The sequence below is a fragment of the Colletotrichum higginsianum genome, chromosome 10, assembly GCF_001672515.1.
Source record: "Colletotrichum higginsianum IMI 349063 chromosome 10, whole genome shotgun sequence".
In the NCBI taxonomy this organism is placed as follows: Eukaryota; Fungi; Ascomycota; class Sordariomycetes; order Glomerellales; family Glomerellaceae; genus Colletotrichum; species Colletotrichum higginsianum.
The window spans coordinates 395,334-416,694 of record NC_030962.1 but is presented as its reverse complement, the minus strand read 5'-3'; the positions used below and the strand labels follow the sequence as shown (position 1 = coordinate 416,694).

Here is a 21,361-nt window from a genome sequence, read left to right as displayed (position 1 = left end):
TAAAGCTAAGAGGAAGAGGGAAGGTATAGAAGGAAGTAGAAGTTGTTGAATTGGAGGGTAACGCACACGAAGGGCGCCACGAAGGGCGTCGGAGATAGGACTTATCGGCCAGCATAACCGGCCGCTCGGCGGCAACGAAGGGCCTGCCACAGGCTTCGTCCCGGGCAGTGGGCTTCGTGGTGGCCTTAGGCGCCTAAGAAAGGGGCTGCCAAAGGCCTAGTCGGGCGGCAGGGTGCAGCTGCAGCACACAAGAATAGTTACACACTACACACACTTAATATACGCACAATTGACCCATCACGGTTACCCTTGCCAATCTGACAATTAAGAGTCTCATACGCCTATACACCGACAGTAACGAGCACCGCAAAGCTATTCACAAGTGCCTATAACGCTAGGATGAGCAATGATACCACTAAAACGGTCCTCAACGCGACCACCGATTGGGTCCTCTGGTTCGACCAGCTGAAGACGAAAGCAAAGGCCTATAAGCTCTGGGCCGCAATTGACCCATCGATTGCTACGCGCCAAACGCACGAGACGCTTGAGAAATACCTTGAAGAGCCTATAAAGCCTTCTCCAAGCGACCACCCGCGGGTTATAACGCGCCCGGCGGGGTCAACGCGCTCGGCAACGGTCACCCCGACGGCCTCGGAGCTAGGCACCCTGTTGCCGCACACCGACAACGATACGCCGCGGGCGCACGGAATGGAGGATCTCTCACCCTCCGACCTTGCCCTATACCGTGCCCGACGAGCAGAATATAACGAAGAGCTTAGAGCGCAAGAAAAGCGCCTTCAACGATACTGTGACCTTCAAGAATGGATTCGCCAGACGGTATCCATCGACTTGAAGCTTCACTGCTGTACCTCAGATAAGGAAGTCGATCAATGGATAAAGGCCCTTGAGGCCCGCGTCGGCATACGCCCTTTCGAACGCAGAAACAACGCGCAAGTCGCGTACGATGCCGTATTAACGGCGCCCACGAGAAAACCCCTCAACAACCGACGAGACGTCGAAGACTGGATCACGAAGTGGGAAAGGGCGCTCCATGAAGCCTCTGCGAGCGGCCTGCCGCAGGCCCAGACGTCAAGCCTTTGGTTCACGCCTTTCACAACGGCCTTCGCGAGATCATATATCTCAAGTTGGGTATACGTATACCACGAAACCCACGTCCGCGAAGCCGAAAGGGACGCCCTTACGCCAGGGAGCGTTTTAGCCGACGTCAGACGCTTCCTTCAGACCGCAGACGACGCAGAGCCTATAAGAAAGGCCGCGCGAGGCGCCTTTGGCCCAACCAACCTCGGCAACAATGCCTCCCAAGAAGAACGTGGCAACAACAATAGGGCCCGCGGCGGCAGAGGCCGTGGCCGCGGAGGCCGTTGGCAAAGCCAACCGCCAAGGGATTTCAGTGTGCCAACTGAAGCCTCAACCTCGTCGTCGTCGCCAATGACCTCACGTGAGGCAAGCGTACACGCCAAGCGCGAAAGGTCGAGCACGAGCGCCACTGAGATACCCTTTGCCAAGCGCACCAACGGCTGCCAACTGTGCCTTGGCCCATGGCACCAAATAGACGAGTGTTTCTACGCGCTCCCTCACCTGCGAAGGGATGGCAAGCCACTCAACCGAACGACTCAAGCCCTTATCGATGAGCGCGTCCGAAACGACCCAGAACTCGCGGAGCGCCTGAGGCAGGTGAGACAAGCAGCTAACCTACCTAACTGACTGTATGGTAGCTGCCGAGGGAAGCTATCTCCAGCGTCCTTTCACACTGCCTACAATCAATACCACCTTGCAGGATCAGCCATACTAGACTCAGGCTCTACAGTACACGTTTTCAATAGTCCTTTATGGTTCAAGACGCTGAGAGCCGCGCCCCATGGAGACTTCCTATGGGCTGGCGCGCAGCAATTGCCTATCGAAGCGTATGGGACCGCGGAGATCAACCTAAAGGCACGTAGCAACAGCGTTACGAAGCTCACCCTGTTCGAAGTGGCCCTTTGCCCTGGGTTGGCCGCGAACCTCGTATCCTTCAAGAAGCTCAGGCAACGAGGACTTTGGTGGGATAACAGCCCAGGAAATAACTGCCTTCGAAGGGCAGACAGGTCCTTCGTTGCGTACGTTGACGAAATCCACGACCAACAAGTGCTCGACCATCGGCCTTTCGGCTCGGAGGCCGCGCTTGCGGCAGCTGTGCCGTTGCCGGCTGCTCGGTTAGACGAAGCACCTCCTACGCGCAGGAGACACGCATACACAACGGCCACGCGCCGGAAGCCTATTCTTGGCGACCTTATTACTTGGCACAAGCGCCTTGGGCACCCAGGCCCAGAAGCGCTCAAAAGGATCGTCAACGCAGCCCGTGGAGTACGCCTTCAAGGTGTTGAAGGTCAACAGATCACCACGGTGGACTGCGACGCCTGCGCTCAAGGCAAAGCCCATCGAATGATCCGTCGAAGCCCACGAGAGTCAGCTGCTCAAGCGCAGCCTGGCGATCGCTTGGCCATCGACTTTCACGACCTCGAAATAGGCTACGCAGGGTATAAGTCTTGCATGCTGTTTTCTGACCGAGGCAGTGGCCTTACTTGGGACTTTTACCTACGCCAAAGGACCACAGACGTCCTGCTCACGACAATCACAGACTTCCTTGCGCTCCTTGACACCCAATACGACTGCCGCGTAAAGGTCATCGAGACGGATAACGAACTTCTTCGCCACCATGAAATCGTCGCGAGCCTCGAAGCACGCGGTATACGCCTTGAGGCGAGCGCTCCGAATACCCAAGCGCAAAACGGCGCTGCAGAGCGCATTGCTGCTGTTATAAAGCGAAAAGCCCGCAGTATGGCAATTGACGCAAGCCTTCCAGACGTACTCTGGCCTGAAATATACACTGCAGCCACTTACCTTTATAACCGCACACCGCAGGCAGCCCGCGGCTGGAAGACTCCATACCAGCTGTGGCATGAGCACTTCTGGATTGAGGAAAAGGCTCCCTACGCAAGGCCCGACCTTTCACACCTTCGAATATACGGTTGCAAAGCATACGCGCTTACTGCAGATACCCAGCTTCACAAACAGCGCAGGCAAAGGCTTGCCCCACGTGCTTGGATAGGTTACCTCGTTGGCTACAGCTCCAGCAACTCCTTTCGCATATGGAACCCTCTTCGTGGTGAAGTATTCACAACGCGCGACGTCGTCTTCAACGAAGGCGCCGTTTTCAATGGCGATCTCAAAGGCCTTGCTGAAAGCGTGCGAGAATTAGATCTCAACGAAATACAGCAGACTATTGACCGCCTTGTGCGCGAAGGAGCGCGCGAGACAAGCTTTACGCACACGGCTGACGAAGAAGCAGACGAGATTACAGAGCACGCCGAGCGAGCTGGGGGGGCGGCCCACGGCAGCCCTGCCCTTCACGGCCGTGAAGTCGAAAGGACCTCTGGCCTTCACGACCGTATAGTCGAAAGGCCCTCAGAGGTCCACGGCCGTGAAGACCGGAGGTCTGAAGGCCCACGAGAAGGCCGCCCTGACGGGCCCTCCGGGCCGGCACCGCACACCGAAGCAAGATTCCAACTGATAACCCCGCCGGCGACGCCGCCGAGAGCGTCTTTCTTCACTGCGCTTACAACTGCGCTAGGCGTGAGGGGGCGAGAAAGGGGATCTCATCTGCCCATAGACGGCAGTAATACCATTCCTACACAAAAGACGTGGCCGAAGCCGTTACGCGAGTCCTTCAAGGCTGCGTTTCTGGCGGGACGCACGCACCAAAAACACAAGACCACGCAACGATTGATGGATGGCACTTGTACGCTGCTGAAGCGGGCTGGCCACCCGAACCCAGCGGCAAGTGTAGATCAACCCGTGATTGAATGCTTTAACAGCACGGCGGACGATCTAAAAGCGCATGAGACAGGGCTCCAACAGCTCGCAGTCGCGTGGCCTTCGGGCCGGAAGCAGTTAAAGGCAGACAGTAAGGGGCTTCCTACGCGCTCCGCTGAGCATGCTCGCAGGCGTAGTAACGACGCAAGAACCGTCACTGAAGCAGCCACTTCGCGTGGCACCCACTGGAAAGACTTGCCCCCTCTTCCCACATCACACAATCAGCTGGCAACTCACCCGCTTGAAAGCGCCTTTCGAGATGCTGAAAGGAGTCACCTACAAGGTCACGAGCTCTCGCGATCTTGGCGAGAGGTCTCCAAAGCGTCCGCGCGCGGCAACCAGATTCTTGGTTGCCATTGGGTATACACATACAAGCTTGACAAGCACGGCCGCCTCACGAAGGTGAAGGCAAGGCTCGTGATACGTGGAGACCAACAGGCGAAAGACGCGCGAGATACGTACGCCGCAACGCTTGCAGGTATGTCATTCCGAATACTGATGGCTTTGGCCGCCCGATTCAACCTCGAGCTGCTGCAATACGACGCAGTGAATGCGTTTGTGCACGCAGATATCGATGAGGAGGTATATATGGAGATGCCTCCAGGATACCGCAAACAAGGCGTAGTCCTACGCTTACAGAAAGCCCTCTACGGTCTGCGTCGGTCACCTCTGCTGTGGCAAAGGCACCTGGAAAGTGGGCTGTTGGCGCAAGGCTTTCAACGCGTTGCAGGCGAAGACTGCTGCTGGCAAAAGGGCCAGGTCACATTCTTCTTCTATGTTGACGACTGCGTATTGGCGTTTCCGAAGGCCCATGAGCCTGCGGCAATGGCCGAGATACGTGCCCTTCAAGGCAAATACCACCTTGAAGGCGGCGAAAAACTTCAATGGTTTTTAGGCCTTGAGATCCTTCGCGACCGCGCGACACGGAGACTCTGGCTCTCACAGGCGGTATACGCCGAGAAGTGTAAGAAACTGCTTCCCACGCGCGCTGACGTGTTAGACGACGATTCTCATAAGCACACTCCGATGGCAAAGGAGGAGTTGCTGCCGCGTGAAGGCAACGCGCAACCCAGCGAAATCAACCGTTATCAACGCAAAGTTGGGACGATCCTATACGCCGCTGTGATGACGCGGCCGGACGTCGCTTTCGCAGCCAGCAGGCTCGCGAGATTCAATCAAAACCCAAGCGAAGTCCACCAGAAGGCCGCTGACAGAGTCCTTCGATACCTATACAAAACGCGATACCTCTGCCTTTGCTTCGGCGCCGCCCCAGGCAGCGCGAATGACGCCCTTGAGGTGGCGTCTGACGCGAGCTTTGGCGACAATACACTATGCCGAAAGAGCTCCCAGGCCTTCGCCATGAAGCTTTTCGGAGGCCTCGTCGCGTGGCGGGCCAACAAGCAAGATACCGTCACAACGTCAACAACTGAAGCAGAGCTCCTAGCGCTCACGCAGGCCGCCAAGGAAGCCCTTTTCGCAAGCCGATTGATTTCGCGCTTACAAGTCCAGCTCCCCAGTGAGCTCGGCGAGCGCGCGACGTACGCTTCAAAAGAGCAAAAGCCCACGACAATACGTATACAATGCGATAACCAACAGACGGTTAAGTTGGTTACGAGTGAGCTCTCGAAGCTCCGTACGAAGCTCCGTCACGTCGATATACACAACCACTGGCTGCGTCAAGAAATCGCCGAAAGGCGTGTAGACGTCGCATATACCCCGTCTGCAGAGCTTATGGCAGACGGCCTCACGAAGGCCCTGGATATGACAAAACACGACGCCTTCATCCAACAGCTCAATATGACCAACGAGAAGGTCATTCTCGAGAGCAACCGCGCTAGAGATCTGGCTGCTGACGAGGCTCGACTGGAGGCCGAGATGATGAAGGAGGACGTATGGGCCGTGGAGGAAGCCTGTGACTTCCCGCGCGCCCCGTGAGCGTCAAAACGAACGCAGGAAACGCCTTCTTGCGCGCTCAAGGAGCAACGGAGCGAAGGGGCCGTCGCCCTTCACGGCCGTGGACCGTAAAGGCCGTCAAGAAGCCCTTCCCTGAGGGGGCGTGTTGAATTGGAGGGTAACGCACACGAAGGGCGCCACGAAGGGCGTCGGAGATAGGACTTATCGGCCAGCATAACCGGCCGCTCGGCGGCAACGAAGGGCCTGCCACAGGCTTCGTCCCGGGCAGTGGGCTTCGTGGTGGCCTTAGGCGCCTAAGAAAGGGGCTGCCAAAGGCCTAGTCGGGCGGCAGGGTGCAGCTGCAGCACACAAGAATAGTTACACACTACACACACTTAATATACGCACAATTGACCCATCACGGTTACCCTTGCCAATCTGACAGAAGTAGGCAACTTACTATGCATATACATTATACATAATGACACAGAAGTTCAACACTTCCTGTGCCAGTTAGTGTTCCTTCCTATTAGGTTAGGTTCTATATAGGATTATATTCAGAAGAGGCTGTTGAGATTCTTTGAAAAATTAGGATAAGGTGTTACCTCCAGCAGTCTTTGAGTAGAAACTGGAGGAAGGTCTTTTTTTGTGCTTAAGCTTGGTGTTCTTGTGTAACTATATTGATGAAATGCCTGCACTTTAGAAGCGCAAGCTTGATAAAACATGATGATGTCTTCCTCCCCAGCTTCTTCTTCGACTATTGCTGCGACGCCATGGCGGGACCTTCAGGTCTCAAACGGCAGCATAGAGTGATTTTGAATAGCTCATTCATTTTGGAGCCTTGACTGAAAAGCGCATCTTCCAGTCCAGATCACAGTCTACCTCACATCTGCATCCATAGGGCCATACTGAGTTTTCATCAGCTTCAGAGAGAACTGCAATCACTGCACCCTTTCTCGTTCCTTCCCCTCTTGCTTGTTGTTCCCTTTTTTCAGCTCTCATGCTTGACTGACTGCCTTGCTTGCCATGTTTGGTCCTGGCTGCTTGTTCCACAAGAGAATAATCCACCCGCCTTTACCTTTCTTTTCTCTTCTTTTCTCCCTTTTGTCAAACTGAGTCGGCGCCAAGAATTTCTCTCTTTGACTCCTTCCTCTTGACAGATTTACCTTACGCATTCGCTTCGATTTTCACACTCAGAGTTCCATTACCGTCCAGCAAGTCTCAAGATCACCTCCCTGCAACTTCACGATCATTCTGTCAGTCAAGATGGTGGCCATCGGCCATTACCCTGGATCTTCGAAGGGAAAGGGAGTCAACACGGGCGTCTTTCTGCTCATCATGGCTTTCCTCCTCGGTGTCGCAGGTGCCCCATCTCAGCCCAACGGCAAGATTGTCTCTGCCAAAGATGGCTGGGACCCTGTCAACCGCCCAATCTGGACCCTTCGCCTTGAAGATCGCGATCGCCTCACCTCTGGCAACGCTTTCGCTCTCCAGAACCGCGATGCTAGCTCCGAAAATGCTCACTTCAACCAGTCCACCTACAATTGGGACGCCAACGATCCTCCTCTCTGGACCATCCGCCCTGAAGACCGCGAAGACTTCGTTGCCAGCAAAGAGGATGCTCATCAGTTGAAGACTCGGAACATTAACGATACCATTCCCTGTGTCAACAAGGATAAGCCCGCTACTCTTTATCACACATATTCGATAATGGATTGTCCTCCCAAGAACAAGTTTCTCTCGTTCAGTGATGGGATGATGCGCTTCGACACCTGTGAGGGCTGGAATAAAGGCCCTGACAAGTACAAAAAAGACGGCTGCATGTCGTTTTGCGAAACTGGTAAGTCGGAACTTCAGGCGTCCTTGATACGCTCAGGTCCAATCACACACTCGATATTAAAAAACTGACACCCGCCCACCTGATAGACACTACCTTCGAATGGGCCCAGGAAGTCCCTTTTCCCCATTCCCAGTGCCATTACTCAGTCAAGTGCGGTATGGCCGAGACCGACATAGTCAACTTGGGCTGGAACGTTGGACGAAACACAACAGTCAACACTCTGAAGGCACTCAAGGATGGTATTAGCGGGGGATGGGATCACAGTTATAGCACAGCCAGGGGCAAGAAGTGGGACGTGGATTTGATGGAGGGTGAGTGTGGCTACTTTACCTTTGTCCCTGTCAAAAAGGTCGTCTGGTAAGCGCCTCCCCATTTTCCCATAAGCTGAAAAACTCAGCAATGCTGATACTGATATGTCTTTCTCTCAGCGGTGGCATGACCGAGCCGGCATCGCCACCCGGAGACTCTGGTCTCTGCACCACAGATCCCAAGAACCACAGGCAATGTGATGACCAACTCTGGACGATCAAAGCCAAGAACGCAAACGGAACGGCCCATGCAGAAATCACTGACGGTACCATCCTCTTCGTCTATACCGACTGCCTCACTCGACTGCCCCTATCCATGGACAAGCAGGACCCCGTATACCGAGCCCCCGGCGTTGCCCTGAGCCCCAAGGCCCTCGACACCATCCAGCAAGGCTGGGTCTGGAACACCTGCTATTTGTGGAACATGGGCATCAAGGGCCAGCTGTCACTCTACATCCACGGCTCCGGCTTCAAGGACTCGATGATCGGACCCAAAGGACAGAAGCTCATCGACCGGGTTAGAAGCTGCGTCAAGGCTTCTAAGGGAACCATGAACAATATCGAGTTCGTCTGGTATCACAGTGGCTACCCCGGCGACGACGCCAAGATCACAGGCGCCATGTGGGTTTTCATGGCCGACGTCCCCGACACCATCAAACCTGGCTGCCTTGGTGAGGCTATCATAGAGCTTGGCGGCGCCACCACGGACAAGTGCGTCGGAGTCAAGTTTAAGGGTTCAAGCTCTTGATTCATGGTCTGACGCTTGGTGGAAAAGAACTATCAGTGAAGAAGAGGAATGGATAACGATCAAGTCATTTCTCTTTCTATCGGTGGTTCTGGTAAAAGGCACGGCTAGCTAGACAGGCTTGGAATCGCACAGATTACTCTAGGAACTTCAGAGTCTAACACTCACTCAGACGTTTCTATTTTGCAAGATACATTCTCATTATGATCGCCGTCTCGCTCGGAGGCCCGGTGATGCCACTGTCTCACAAGGTGATTTGATCAAGATGGCCATGTGCTACGGAGAGACGACACTCTTCTTGGGTGAGACAACTTGATGCCGAGTCTGGTAGGATTAGGTTAGCTCCGGCCGGCAGTTGAGACATCCACGTGCATCCCGCCGTGTTCCCAGCTACGATCACACGGATCGGCCCCTCATCCTGGCATCCCGGTGATCGGCTCGGCACGCACAAGACACTGATCATCTCTCAAGAAGGTTATTTTCCAGTAGCGTCAAACCTTGCAACAGGCACTATCCTGCAACATTCGTCCGGGCACATCTTCACAATCATGGTTATACCTGTGTAGAAACGAGGAACGCAGCCCAAAACCGCATGCGGGACTGGCTCATACTTTCGAATTCGGGATCTAAGTTGGAGTGCGGTCCGAATGTACGTGCTGCCGTGACGCTCGTCCGATGTGTCGCACACGGAGACTTAAGCAAGAATGTGAGAGAAACTTTGAGAAGAGTCAGCTACTTTCAATAGTACGAATCTGAGTGAGCGTCAGCTCCGTCTACATAAAGAGCTGTGGCCCTCCCCCTTCAGACCGCTCAGGCGATGTGCGTTCCTTGGTGCACGTAGAGGCATCAACAATCATTCTTCATCTTCAGGGTGTATTTCCAAACCTAGCTCGAAGGATTTAACAACTCGGTGCGGCCATGACACTCGACGCACTCCCTGTCCTTGTCGTTATCGGAGGCGGCGGCATCGGCCTCGCAACAGCGCACCGGCTCGGAACAGGCCGTCACATCTTCTTAGCCAGCCGTTCGCCCGCCACTCTCTCAGCCGGCGCCGAGTCGCTCAGGAACGCGGGCCACAAGGTCACGACGCAGCAAGTCGATGTGTCCTCTTACGAATCCGTCGCTGCCATGGCAAAAGCCGCCGCGTCCCTCGGCGGCGCCGTCGAGACGGTGGTCTTGACGTCCGCCGTCAGCCCGTCGATGGGGTCGACGGGATCGATTCTCGCCGTGGACATCCTCGGGACGGCCAATGTGATCGAGGCGTTTGGCAGGGAGGTCGAGATGGCGCCCGGGTCCTCGCTGACATGCGTCGCGAGCATGGTGCAGCACAACGCCCCCCCGCTCTCCCCCGACCTGGAGAAACATCTGGCCACGGCGCCGTTGTCGACGCTCCTCGAGAACACGGAACTACGGGACCTCGTTGGCGGCGACGACGGCCCCAGCGGTGTGGCGTACTGCATCGCCAAGAAGGCCAACAGCCTACGCGCGCAGGCGGCCGCCGTGTCGAAGGAGTACGCCGGCCGCGGCGTGCGGGTCAACTGCGTCAGCCCGGGGATGACGCAGACGAACATGCTGGCGGTGGAGACGAAGGGCGCGTCCGGGGAGGTGATCCGGAAGATAATGAAGGAGCACCCGCTGAAGAGGGCCGGGACCGCGGAAGAGGTTGCGGACGCGGTCGCGTTTGTCGCCGGGTGCGGCTATGTTAACGGGACGGACTTGCTGGTTGATGGGGGCTGGATTGCGAAGAAGAGATGGGGAGAGATGGGGGCAAATTGACGTGGTCCATAGATGAAATGCCGATTTCAGTCGCACCTGGTTTGTGATATTGACCAAAGCTGAGAACCGTATCTGGTTTCTCGCCAGAGAAGACCGGCACGAGACATTCCAATTTGACAAGGACGACCTGAAGATCTGCTACCAGACACAAAACCGGCCAAAGAGTGTCGCCAGGGATATTCATCAGACTTTTGCCAGCGAATCTCTCAAGACCATTTCAAGTGCGGACCAATATTACAGGAGACGCCCGCGTCACGAAAGAGGGCCCGGAGTTCGTGGACTGTTTTGCCGCCGTCGCAGGCTTCATCTTCGTCGCCATCCTCATATTCCCAGTCTGAGCCATGCTCATCGATGCCGCTCTCATATCCATTATTCTCGTCCACGTAGGTGCCACGGCATGGCCCGGCGTGGTCGCCATCACACTCCCAAACAGGTAGCCGGACTTCTCCGAGGTTGGAAAGGTTTCCGGCCCGGATGTGGCCGGCCAGCCACTCGATGTCTTCTCGGTGCTCGTGAAGGTGGCCCTCGATGTTGAGGAGCCTCAGGCTCTGGGGGAGTGTTCGGAGAGCGCATCCAGCTCCAGTTCCGATGTTGTCTGCGGGGATTGAGAGCTCTTCGAGACCAGTGAAGGCGGCCAATGAGCCAATGGCGACCTTGGCATCCGAGTACAGGCTGATGAAATAGAGATTGAGCCTTCGAAGAGTGCTTGTATGCGTCGAAAGTGCCGCCATAATCTCGCTTGGTGAGGGGTCGTGCTTCGTAAAGAAGCTGAAATCCCTCAGTTTGCTGCAGGACTTGATGACTCCGGCAACCTGAGCTGCACTCGTTTCGGCTCCTTCAAGCATGAGCGTGGTAATTCCGCTCCAGTCCAGGTCTTTGGGGTCGAAAAGCCCCGGCCAAGCTTCAAGCTTGGTAAGGTTCGGGGCCAGCCTCAGTAAAGGGCATATGTCGATCGATGACGGGTTCCTCGGCGACGACGCATTAAGCCGAACATAGGTTAGGGATTCAAAGCAGACGGGTGTCTCGTCTGGTGCAGGGATGCAGTCGAAGAAGTACGTGGAGTGGGCATGCAGGTCAAGCACTCTCACGTTCCGGGCCAGGAGGACCGCGATTCCAGCCAGAATCCCAGTGCTTTTTCCAGCCTCATGCCAGCCATCTGGTAACCGGAGGCCGAGGTCCCGGATCAGGCCCGAGAGGAACTCAAAGTCCTCGTCTTGAATGAGCTGCTGGCCGAGATACAGCGCTGTCCAAGAGACGAAGATGGTATGGACATGCGCGGCAAGATCGGGGCGGGCGTGCCAGAGACGGATGAGAGCTACGAGTTGAGAAACGCTAGGACCGGTGAATGGGCGATTGATGTCATGCGCCTCAATGCAGATGTGTCTCCAGACGAGGGGTTCGACGGCGCGGTGGAGTGCTCGACAAGTGCGAGAAACAGCCTGTAGTGTAGCCAGGTCTTCCGCACTCACCTTGAATAGCGGTAAGACTTTGTAAGCGGTGGGCGTGAGAATGTTTAAGAATTCCGAAAAGATCATCTGCAGAAGCTCGGTGGGGAGCTGGGTGATTTTTGCCATGGTTGGGTTCGGAGGTCGAAGCCACGGGAAAGGCCGACAGAGTGGGAGGCAGATGGACTTCTGGTTTGTATTGCACTTGTGAAAAGTGTTTTAAATAGGAGACCAGAGGTTAACTAAGAGACTTGAAGCTAACCGTGAGCTGCCTAGTTTGGCCCTCGTGCTCGACTTGATTAAGGATGACGCCGAAAGGATTCCTTCTGAGCGGCACAATCAGGCAACAGTCTCCGCTTTTGATGCCACAACTTGGCAAAAGTAATCTGACAGCTGCATGGAGACTGGGCCCCTCTCTCGCTGCAATCAAAGCATTCTTCCGCAAAGAAGGAGGAGGAGACGAAGGGGGAGTAGGAGAAGAAAAAGAAGAAGGAGGAGGAGGAGTAGGAGGAGGAAAGGAGAGAACTCCATGAGCAGAAATTGCTATTGCCTTCAACGCAATGCTGAGAACTGCAAGTCATTTATCTGCTGCATCATGTTACGTGTGTATTGCACTCACGACGCGCACATTCTACTGTCATCGTGGTATCATCAAACGTATGATCACGTCTACAGTGCCGATAGCAAGCAAAATATATTGTAGCAAGGACTTGCCGTGAAATCTACCTAACATCAAGTGTGCTTTGATTATTTTCCTCTTTGACTTCCGAGAGGGTCTAGTTTGAGATTTGTGAAAAGGCGTATCTCTGATCGAACGGGCTTTAATGGACCCAAATTAAAGACTTTACTGGTATTTCAAGGTGTGAGCAGGTCGTTTCTCAACGCCGTTCTTCTTCCAAAGCAGTGTGCCGGTCTGTCGATGATAGGGCCTCAATTTGCTCCGAGGCTTATCTAAGCTAAACACGGACACCTTGATTAACCAACGTTAGTGGACGTCTCCAAGGTAATTTCTCTCGAGGCTTACACGTATACAGTAAGCATGGAAACCACAGTACGTGAAGCTGAAGTTGTACAGGCCATGACCGCTCAATGCATGTTTTCTCTGCAACCAAAGCGTTGGACGGAGGCGAAGTGTGTCCTGGGACGGCTCCGTGTGGTATTCGTTTGCTAAGAAAACTAGATTGGAATTGTATTTGTCTGTTGAGAAGAATGGGTATCATGGAGTACAATTATTCAAGCCTTTCTAGTTTGTGTGTGGGCGTGTGAAGTTGACGGGGCAAGTCGCTCTCGTGCCAAAACTCTAAACATCCCGATGAGCTGAAGAGGGATCCGAAGGCGGCATGTTGTCCACCAGAATTGGAACACGCCCAGTATTCATTGCGTTTCCAAAGACTTTTCTCATCTAGATGGACACGTCTTTGCTCCTGATGGGTTTCGTCAGTCTTGTCCCTCTTTGGAGGAGCACGTCTGCATTGACCACCACGTTCCAGGGTCTTGCCGGGCTGACGGTGTTTTAGCAGAGAGTTGAACATGCAGATACCTAGGTTGGGAGGGCGTCCGTTCTGGTCAAGGGATTATGTGAAGCAAGATGTACTCAAAGGATTACTGGCCCGAAGTGTTTGAGGTGACTTCAAGGCTTTTGGTCTGCGATGGCGATAAAGATCGAACCGTTTTGTTTTGATTGAACATTCCTAAACATAGTCCCATTTTATCCTGATTTCCTTTCCAATACCGAACTCCGTAAAGACCCTTCGCTAGGCATACACAATATGTACGAGAGACATTTTCCCCCGATTCTCATCACAAGCGGCTCTTGGTAATCAGGTGGGCATTGACGGGCGTGACGGCCTTGCCCGTCTCGGCGAAGGAAATGATGTTCTGCATGCCCAGCTTCTCGAAGCCCATGTGGGCGTCCAGCGAGGCGCCGGCGTTGTGCGAGAGGACCTCGACGTTCCTCATCTTGATCAGCTCCTTGTTGACGTGGGGCTCGTTGTAGTGGACGTCGAGGCCGGCGGCCGAGAGGTGGCCGCTCTTCAGCGCCGCGACGAGGGGCTCCTCCTCGACGAGCTTCCCGCGCGCGATGTTGATGAGCCTGGCGCCCTTCTTCATCTTGCCGATCGCCGCGGCGTCGAGGAGCGTCTTGCCGGCGAAGGGCGTCGCCACGATGACGCAGTCGGCGGCGGCCAGCAGGTCGCTCATGTCGCCGTAGAAGGTGGCGTCCGAGCCCTTCTCGGCCTCGGCGGGCATGCGCGCGACGTCGTTGTAGAGGATCTTCATGTCGAAGGAGCGGTGCGCCTTCTCGGCGATGCGGCGGCCGATGCGGCCGAAGCCGATGATGCCGAGGGTGAAGCCGTTGGGGTTCCGGGAGACGGCGCCGAGGTTCTTGTTGGCGTCGACGAACTGGTCCGGGTCGCCGGAGCGGGCGGCGGCGGAGGACCACGAGAAGAGGCGGAAGGTCGAGAGGATGAGCCAGATTGCGCCGTCGGCGACAGATTCGGTGCACGCGGCGGCGGCGTTGCAGTAGACGATTCCTGGATGGAGATGGCTGTCAGCATGTCTGATGTCTCGCGTCCGGTCAACAGTAAGTAGCAAGATGGGGGGCGACTCACCCCGGCTCGCGAGAGTCTCCGTGTCGACCCAGTCGAAGCCGGCTCCAGCGCTGGCGTAGACTTTGCATGACGAAGGGAGAAGCGAGATCAGCTCCTTGTCCCAGTTGCCCATCTCGCCGCCCGTGTTCCAGAACGGGCGGTAGATGGCGAAGAAGTCGCCGAACTTCTTGTCCTTGAGTGCCTGGATGAATTCGGCGCGCGGCATGCTGTACGACCGGCGGATCTCGAACCTGGAGGTGAAGTCCTTGTAGAGGTCATGGTTCCATTTGATGTCGTCGCCGAGCTGGAGGACGATTGGCTTGCCCATGTTGGCCGTGTGTAGGCTGTTTTGATTTTCCGGGGAAAGGGATCTGTTGGGGGATGTGGGATCGAATATCGTGAGAGAGAGGGGATGGAGCTCAGAGGAGAACCGGGAGGAGAGAAAAAATTGAACTGTCGAGAGATCTCCCGGAGAGGCACGGTGAGCTTCCTGCTGTGCTTCTTATATCGGACGATAAGGGTGCGTTCGGGCTGTCTTGCTGTACATGACATGATGCATGAAATCAGCGGTTCCCTACTGGTTTTGTTGGGCTTCGACCGGCGAGATTTGCCCCATTGGGATAGCTTTGCGGGAGCTATCCCGGTCCCAAACCTGGTCAGTGGAATGGAGTTTGCGTCGAGCTACTGGAGCTTCCGCTCCCCTCCCCCTCCCCCGCCCCCCGCAAATAGCCAACATGGGCTCCATAACCCGCGGGAAATCAAAGGCTCTGACGTCCATGTGCCGAAGAGTCCAAGGACGGCCAACAGCCCCGAACCCGCCAAGTTCGTGGGCCACCGCAAGAGACAGAGTTAGTTGCCTGGGCTCACCGCCATGAATGGATATCGTGGAAATCCCCGCAAAACCTTGAAGCATATCCCCCACGTTAGGGTTAAATCCTTCCCCATTTTCTTGGACCATAGGGACGTTGTCGGAATAACTTGAACCCCGGCAAAACCTCGTCGCAGACCTGAGCAACCATGCTGCTGCCAGTCGTCTGGATTTTGCCGGGTGTTGTTGAGATTGGTACAAAGACCGGCAATCCCATACCAAAGTAGTTGGGATGAGGTGGTGGTCATGCAACTACCAAATGGCAGAGTTTCCAACCCTACGTGATTACTATTCTCTCTTCCTGTATGAACCAGGGACAGGCCCTATCGATAGCCCCAACATGCCCTTCGCAATTTTAAGTCCCTCTCAGCGCGATGCTGACGCCCTGAGGGTTGTATTTGGGAACTAACTGCCTCCTTATCTTAAGCTACCTCTCCGAACTCTGGTTCTCATTACTGCTTGGGTAAGGCTTGCGTAGTTCGCAAGCATTTAACACCGTTCTTGAGACTTGGCGCACTCTACCAACGTAGCTTTCCTTAAAGGAAAATTCAGAGTAGCTAACTTTAGAAGTAATTGCATTCTATGTTTAGTTAGTGTAGCGCCGTACTAGCATAGTTAAACTAGGATACAAATTCAGAGGACTAATACACCTGCTTGAAAGGTTATTATACAGAAAACAGTCTAAACTATACAACTGCATTACATTATCCTGGGAAACTTACCTAGACAAATTTTGCTTACTAGTCGAGTTTTTACACAATATTTAGGTGTTAATAGCCTATTAGTCCCACGCCAGGGCACGCAGCGTGATTAGTTCTGTTGCTTGGCCCGTATATGCATCAATGACTTGCTCCAACGGCTACAGTGGCTGCATTGTCCTGCGAACTTTGTAGGGTCGTTACAAGATGGCTCTTCTAGCAATCAGTGGTTCCGTTCTGGTGCAAAGCCGAAAGCGCCCCGAAACCGATGCCGTCCATGATGGCTAGGATGCTGTTTGCGCGAGACTCGACGATAGCAAAGGGAAGGGGTCTCTACGCTGACCCTTAGCACTCTTTTAGTTGACCGCAAGGGAAACAACGCAAGACCAACTAGTGCTGCGTGGCAGCGTCCACCTGGAAACAGTTAGCCATGTAGGTTTCTAAATATATCTACCATGTAGCAAGTGCTGTACAGATATACTAGCTGCCCTTGCATACAAATCTATTCTAAGGTAGGGGGATACGTTGTGTCAAACGAGAACCGCCGAAATGGGTACGACTAGGGTATTTTCACACCGTATCGTGGCGTTCCACAACCAACAAATGCAATGTTTGCTAGTGTTTAAAGTACAATGTAGCAGCAGTGAAAATGTCAACTTACGCGGTCTTCAACCAGCCTTTTACGCATGATTTTCGTAGTTGTAAGGAGCACATCAGCTGTCGTGAAGCAGAACTGCTTCGTAGGTCTCGTTGAATGGCACGAGTCACGCGAAGGTGACACGTGACCGATCTTACGGGGTTTTCAACCTGAACCATCGTGTAGAATAGATCTTAAAAAGATCAACTACTATTCACTCTCTTATTCCTAGACGTATGGTGCTTACTACAGTTATGAGCCCAGCTCTATGCAACCCTGACTCTGTGCTTAAGTGGTTAAAGGTGTGGCAAAGGCATTCGACAGATAAATCTAGATTCCTATGGTTCGAGACAGGCAAAGGCTAGCTAGATTTCGGCGATATGTACCTGATTAGAAGGTTTAAAAGTGTCATCAGACGCCTGATTAGTTAGCCATCCGGATTACATCAGCCTATGTTTTTCAGTTGCTTCCTTTTTTCTTTCTTTCTTTCTTGATTTCTTTTTGGTTTTGTTTTTATCCAGACCTCCTTACTAGGCCATCAAGTCAGCCACGCACGCCTACGATTTGGTGGCTAAGATGACATACTTCCATCTACTTTTGTGGCTTGTCATCTTCTCTTGGTCAAGCACTGCCCAACTGCGTCGCCGCGATCCTGGACTCGCAGAGTACATCATTTATCCCAAAGAGGAAGCCGCCAAAGGAGACCTCGATGTCTTTCATCAGACTCTTGAGAAGCTCGCAGGTATCTCCAACATCGAAACGATCATTGACGACGGCGGAGACAGCCCGTTTTCCTGGCGTGCGTCTTTAACATCAGAACAGCTCAACGAGGTCGAAAACCACCCCGTCGTCTTTGCCACCCAAGTCAATAAGCCAACTGTCTTCAATCCAGATCCAGAACTCGACACCAATCTCCGCCACAGCTCAATCAAACCCTCTAGAGCAAAGCGTGCTACAGTTTCAAGGACCCCGATCGCTGATAACGACATGTTAGATCTACGCATGGCTTCGACACCACCCGGCCAGGATTTAGTGGAAAATTACGTCTCCGAAGACTCTGCGGGCGCTGGAATCACCGTTTATATCCTCGAATTTGACGCCGTCATGTTTCACAAAGAGCTCTTCCCCCCGTACAGCAGCGTCACGCGTCGACAAATAGACGCAGACGAGTCACTGCTTACAAACGAGCGCCGCAAAAAGAGTTTGACTCAGCACGGAACCTGTGTTGCCACCAAAGTCGCAGGCAAGACGACAGGCCCAGCAAGCCAAGCTAATCTTGTCCTGGTGCGCCCCGGCCTAGAAACGTTCTCCGTATTCAAGGCGTATGAGTCTATCCGTGACGACATCAAGAAGAATCGGCTACAAGGCAAAGCCATCATCACTACGTCTATCCAACTTTTTCCTGAGAAAGGAGCAACAAAACAGCAGATCAAGTCTCTGTTTTCTACGCACCGCCGTCTCGTCGGGCAAATTATCAAGTTGGATGTGCCTATTGTATGTAGCGCTGGCAATTTTGCGCATCAAGGCCAAATCGAGCCAAACATGCTGCCGGCAGCCATGTCTCAGGAGTTTCCTATTGTGGTCGTGGGATCGACTGACAGCCAAGGCAGAATGTCATACTTTAGCCAGCGGGGCAAGTTAGTCACTACTTGGGCGCTTGGGGAAGGTGTTTACTGTGGGGATATAAGCAAGCCAAAGGATTTGACGAGACTGCGCCAAGCTGATGGGACTTCGTTTGCTACGCCATTAGTTGCTGGTATCATTGCCAGTTGGATGTCGCAGGATAGCATCAAGTTCTCCAAAGGCAAGGTAGCACAAGAGGTGAGAGACCGGGTGGTCAGGTTTTCATACAAACGGGGTGATACAGCTGATCATGCACCTATGCTTTGGAACGGATGGCAGTAAATCATGCCTCAGCAGCTAAAGTTAATTCTAATTACTTATAGAGGTAAAGAGGCGGATTTCTCTTTTCATTTGTTTATTTAATAGTTCCATGCAAATATCTTTTCAAAGGCAACTACTTCAGACGCACATGTATTTAGAGATACCTCTGCTTTGTTAACGACATTGTACCTCTCCTGCAGCAAAGCTACCGCTTTCATCGGTCTTACGTCACCACACAGTAGCGAGCCTGGCACCTGATTCCAGATATTTAGCAGCGAATTCGACTAGAACATGTTCGACGACACTCACAAGGTGCTGAGATCGGTTGAATTCGAGGAGAACGGCAGCAAGCCCCACTTCCTCTGAGCCTACCGGAAGGTCGACAGCGCGTGATCCATCCGGCGAGTCTGGAAGCCGTCCTGGTCTGGATGTGATGAGAAGTTGACGGATTGATAATTGCCCGAAACAGCAGCGCCAACTTCTTGGTCGACTTCGAGGTCAAGAGAAGTGATCGAAAAGCCTACGTTATCGTTATTAAGGCCAGCGAAGAGGAGTGTTTCAATCGGGGACATGTCATCAAGGTGACGGGCAAAACGTGCGAGGTTCCTTTTTTGTCTAGTTCAGGCCGCAAAGAGGCTTCTACCCACGCGGTGTTAGCCATTCCTTCTCTGACAATGACCGCGAACCCTTGCTGGATCAGGATCGACAAGGATGTGGTCAAGAGCATGGAAGCTTCCGATCTTGACGAGAGGTTCAAAGGTCCGAACCCACTTGCTGAGTGCCCAGGTAAGGATCACACTGTTCCAAAAATTCGTTGTCCGAGGTGCCGCGAACTCTGTGGCAGCTCCCAGCGCCGACGCCTTCATTCTTGCCTGATCACGCAATGGGCACATCTGACCTTACCCCCCTTCCCATCATCATTGAAGGCTACAGAACGAACTTTTGCCTCAAGCAACTCTTCAACGGCAAACAAGGGCACGTCGGTGCCCTCACAGGCATCATCGCTAACAGCAAAATGATCCAGGGCGCGCCAAGGAACACAAACTCGTCAACTTTACGGAGCGAGAAGGAAGCCCAAAATTTGAAACTGAATGATCTGTCTGTATATCAACACCCCCTGGCTCGTCCAGATGCCCGTTTGCAAAACCGACCGCGCCTTCCAGTACTGAGAGACGGGCAAAAACCTAGAAGAACGGCGCCTTTCTAATGCATAGCACATAGGCAGTATCCTGGACTTTTGACTCTGAGTGGCTGTATACGAGAGCCCTATTCGGTATTCTGTACTAAAACAAGGTTTTGAGGCAACCTGCTGGAATCGGCGTCCCCCGACTCATTCAAGGTTTTCTGTATACAAGATGCATGCTCGTTCTCGTTATTGTGAAGTCTAATAAATTGCTTGCTATTAACTAGGCCTTTTTCTCTCTAGATGAGCAGTAAAAAAAAAGGAAGGTCATGTATTATGTCAAGGAAGTGAATAACGAGATTGAAGCGTCGTGAGCAGGTAAGGAAATGTATATATAGGCAGCATGTATGCCCTGACTATGGATTGATGGAACTGTTAAATACTACGTTCATCAATTCTGACAAAACTACTACTTTACGACTTTTGTCTGCCTTGCCCGGTATATCAGACACTTCCGCCACAATGCAGTTCAAAATACTTCTTCTCACTGTCTTCGCTTCTCTTGCCCTGGCAATCCCCAATGTGGCAGCAAAGAACCAGGGGCCTGAGATAGTTCCGCGAAGGCAATTCGTTCCTCCTTCTGGAGCTGACTGCTGTTCAAGAACTCCAGGTCGATGCGACCCTCAATGCGTAAGTTCTGCCGTCCCCTCCGCTTTTTGCAGTGTTCTTCTAGCGGTCCTCTTACAAACCGCACACAGTGCCCCCAAGGCCCTTGCCCCCAACTCTAAATACCTAAGTGATGTCCAACGCTTCACTCAACAGGACCGACCAAGCTTTCGAAAATCTCCTTGAGGCAGCAGCCAGTAAGAGCCTATGTCTCTAGTACTGGAAACGGGCAGAGTCCAGCATGCTGCGGCCTAGGGGCTTCGCGCTTTTCTTGCAAGTCAGTCAGCAACTCAAACACATTCATAGGGCTGCCGGGATAGCTTCTACAGGAAAAGAGAAGAAGGGAGACAGAATATGACGGAGACGTAGTTACCTACTCTTCCACACACACATGCACAAAAAAAAAATAAGAAGAGCCCTATCAGTGACCCATGTCTTGAAGCACATCTTTCAGGCGACTCTGACGGGATTCCCCAATCAGGCGCACCAGCAACATCGGCGCATCCATGTCCTGTTACTTCCCAGCTACCTTAAAATAAGGGTATTCTTACTGATACTAGTGTATCTGCAGCACTGTGTTCTTCTGCTAGGCAAAGTAGAGCCGAGTGGGGAAAAGTAGATATGTAGCCTTGCTGCGGTTATTAGGGTAGTTCGTAGGAGCCACAGTCTGCCTTGTGAACTAGGAACGTTCGTGTCATTGGCGCTCAAGATGACGCCCAGAGCGTCCGTATTAACAACCATGAATTACAAAGGGTCTTAGGTCGAACTACAAACCAACAGGCTGGAGGGTACTCAAGACGGCAGTATAAGAAAAGACTATCCAAGCATCGTCCCCAGCCTCGACTCTCGGAACAGTTACATGGAGTCGCTTCCTTGGGGAGTATTGTGTGCCTTTGCACTACGGTGCGAGTGTTGTGCGACTAAACCTCCGATGGAGCAGATGTTTCTATCAAGATCCTCTAGTTTTGCCGCTGAGACATTGGTTGTGTGACGCACCAAAAGGGGCATTGCCCTTGG

At 53.4% G+C, this 21,361-nt stretch overlaps 5 protein-coding genes across 5 annotated transcripts; 3 read left to right on the top strand and 2 right to left on the bottom strand.

The window, feature by feature from the left end:
* Nucleotides 1-7,032: 7,032 nt before the first annotated feature.
* CH63R_13571 (uncharacterized protein) lies at nucleotides 7,033-8,919 on the top strand (the record flags this gene model as incomplete). The annotated part of the gene is made up of 4 exons (XM_018308545.1): nucleotides 7,033-7,606; nucleotides 7,693-7,963; nucleotides 8,035-8,625; nucleotides 8,832-8,919. 4 exons carry the CDS (start codon nucleotides 7,033-7,035, stop codon nucleotides 8,917-8,919), a joined length of 1,524 nt encoding a protein of 507 aa, XP_018150863.1.
* Nucleotides 8,920-9,577: 658 nt separating this feature from the next.
* Nucleotides 9,578-10,435, top strand: CH63R_13570 (Short-chain dehydrogenase/reductase SDR; the record flags this gene model as incomplete). Its single annotated transcript, XM_018308544.1, has 1 exon — nucleotides 9,578-10,435. One exon carries the CDS (start codon nucleotides 9,578-9,580, stop codon nucleotides 10,433-10,435), a length of 858 nt encoding a protein of 285 aa, XP_018150862.1.
* A 206-nt stretch (nucleotides 10,436-10,641) lies between these two features.
* Nucleotides 10,642-12,009, bottom strand: CH63R_13569 (F-box domain protein; the record flags this gene model as incomplete). Its single annotated transcript, XM_018308543.1, has 1 exon — nucleotides 10,642-12,009. One exon carries the CDS (start codon nucleotides 12,007-12,009, stop codon nucleotides 10,642-10,644), a length of 1,368 nt encoding a protein of 455 aa, XP_018150861.1.
* Nucleotides 12,010-13,680: 1,671 nt separating this feature from the next.
* On the bottom strand, nucleotides 13,681-14,796 carry CH63R_13568 (D-isomer specific 2-hydroxyacid dehydrogenase; the record flags this gene model as incomplete). The annotated part of the gene is made up of 1 exon (XM_018308542.1): nucleotides 13,681-14,796. One exon carries the CDS (start codon nucleotides 14,794-14,796, stop codon nucleotides 13,681-13,683), a length of 1,116 nt encoding a protein of 371 aa, XP_018150860.1.
* Nucleotides 14,797-17,247: 2,451 nt separating this feature from the next.
* Nucleotides 17,248-18,921, top strand: CH63R_13567 (Exo-beta-glucanase; the record flags this gene model as incomplete). Its single annotated transcript, XM_018308541.1, has 2 exons — nucleotides 17,248-18,165; nucleotides 18,844-18,921. The coding sequence occupies 2 exons, from the start codon at nucleotides 17,248-17,250 to the stop codon at nucleotides 18,919-18,921; spliced, it is 996 nt and encodes a 331-aa protein (XP_018150859.1).
* Nucleotides 18,922-21,361: the final 2,440 nt, after the last annotated feature.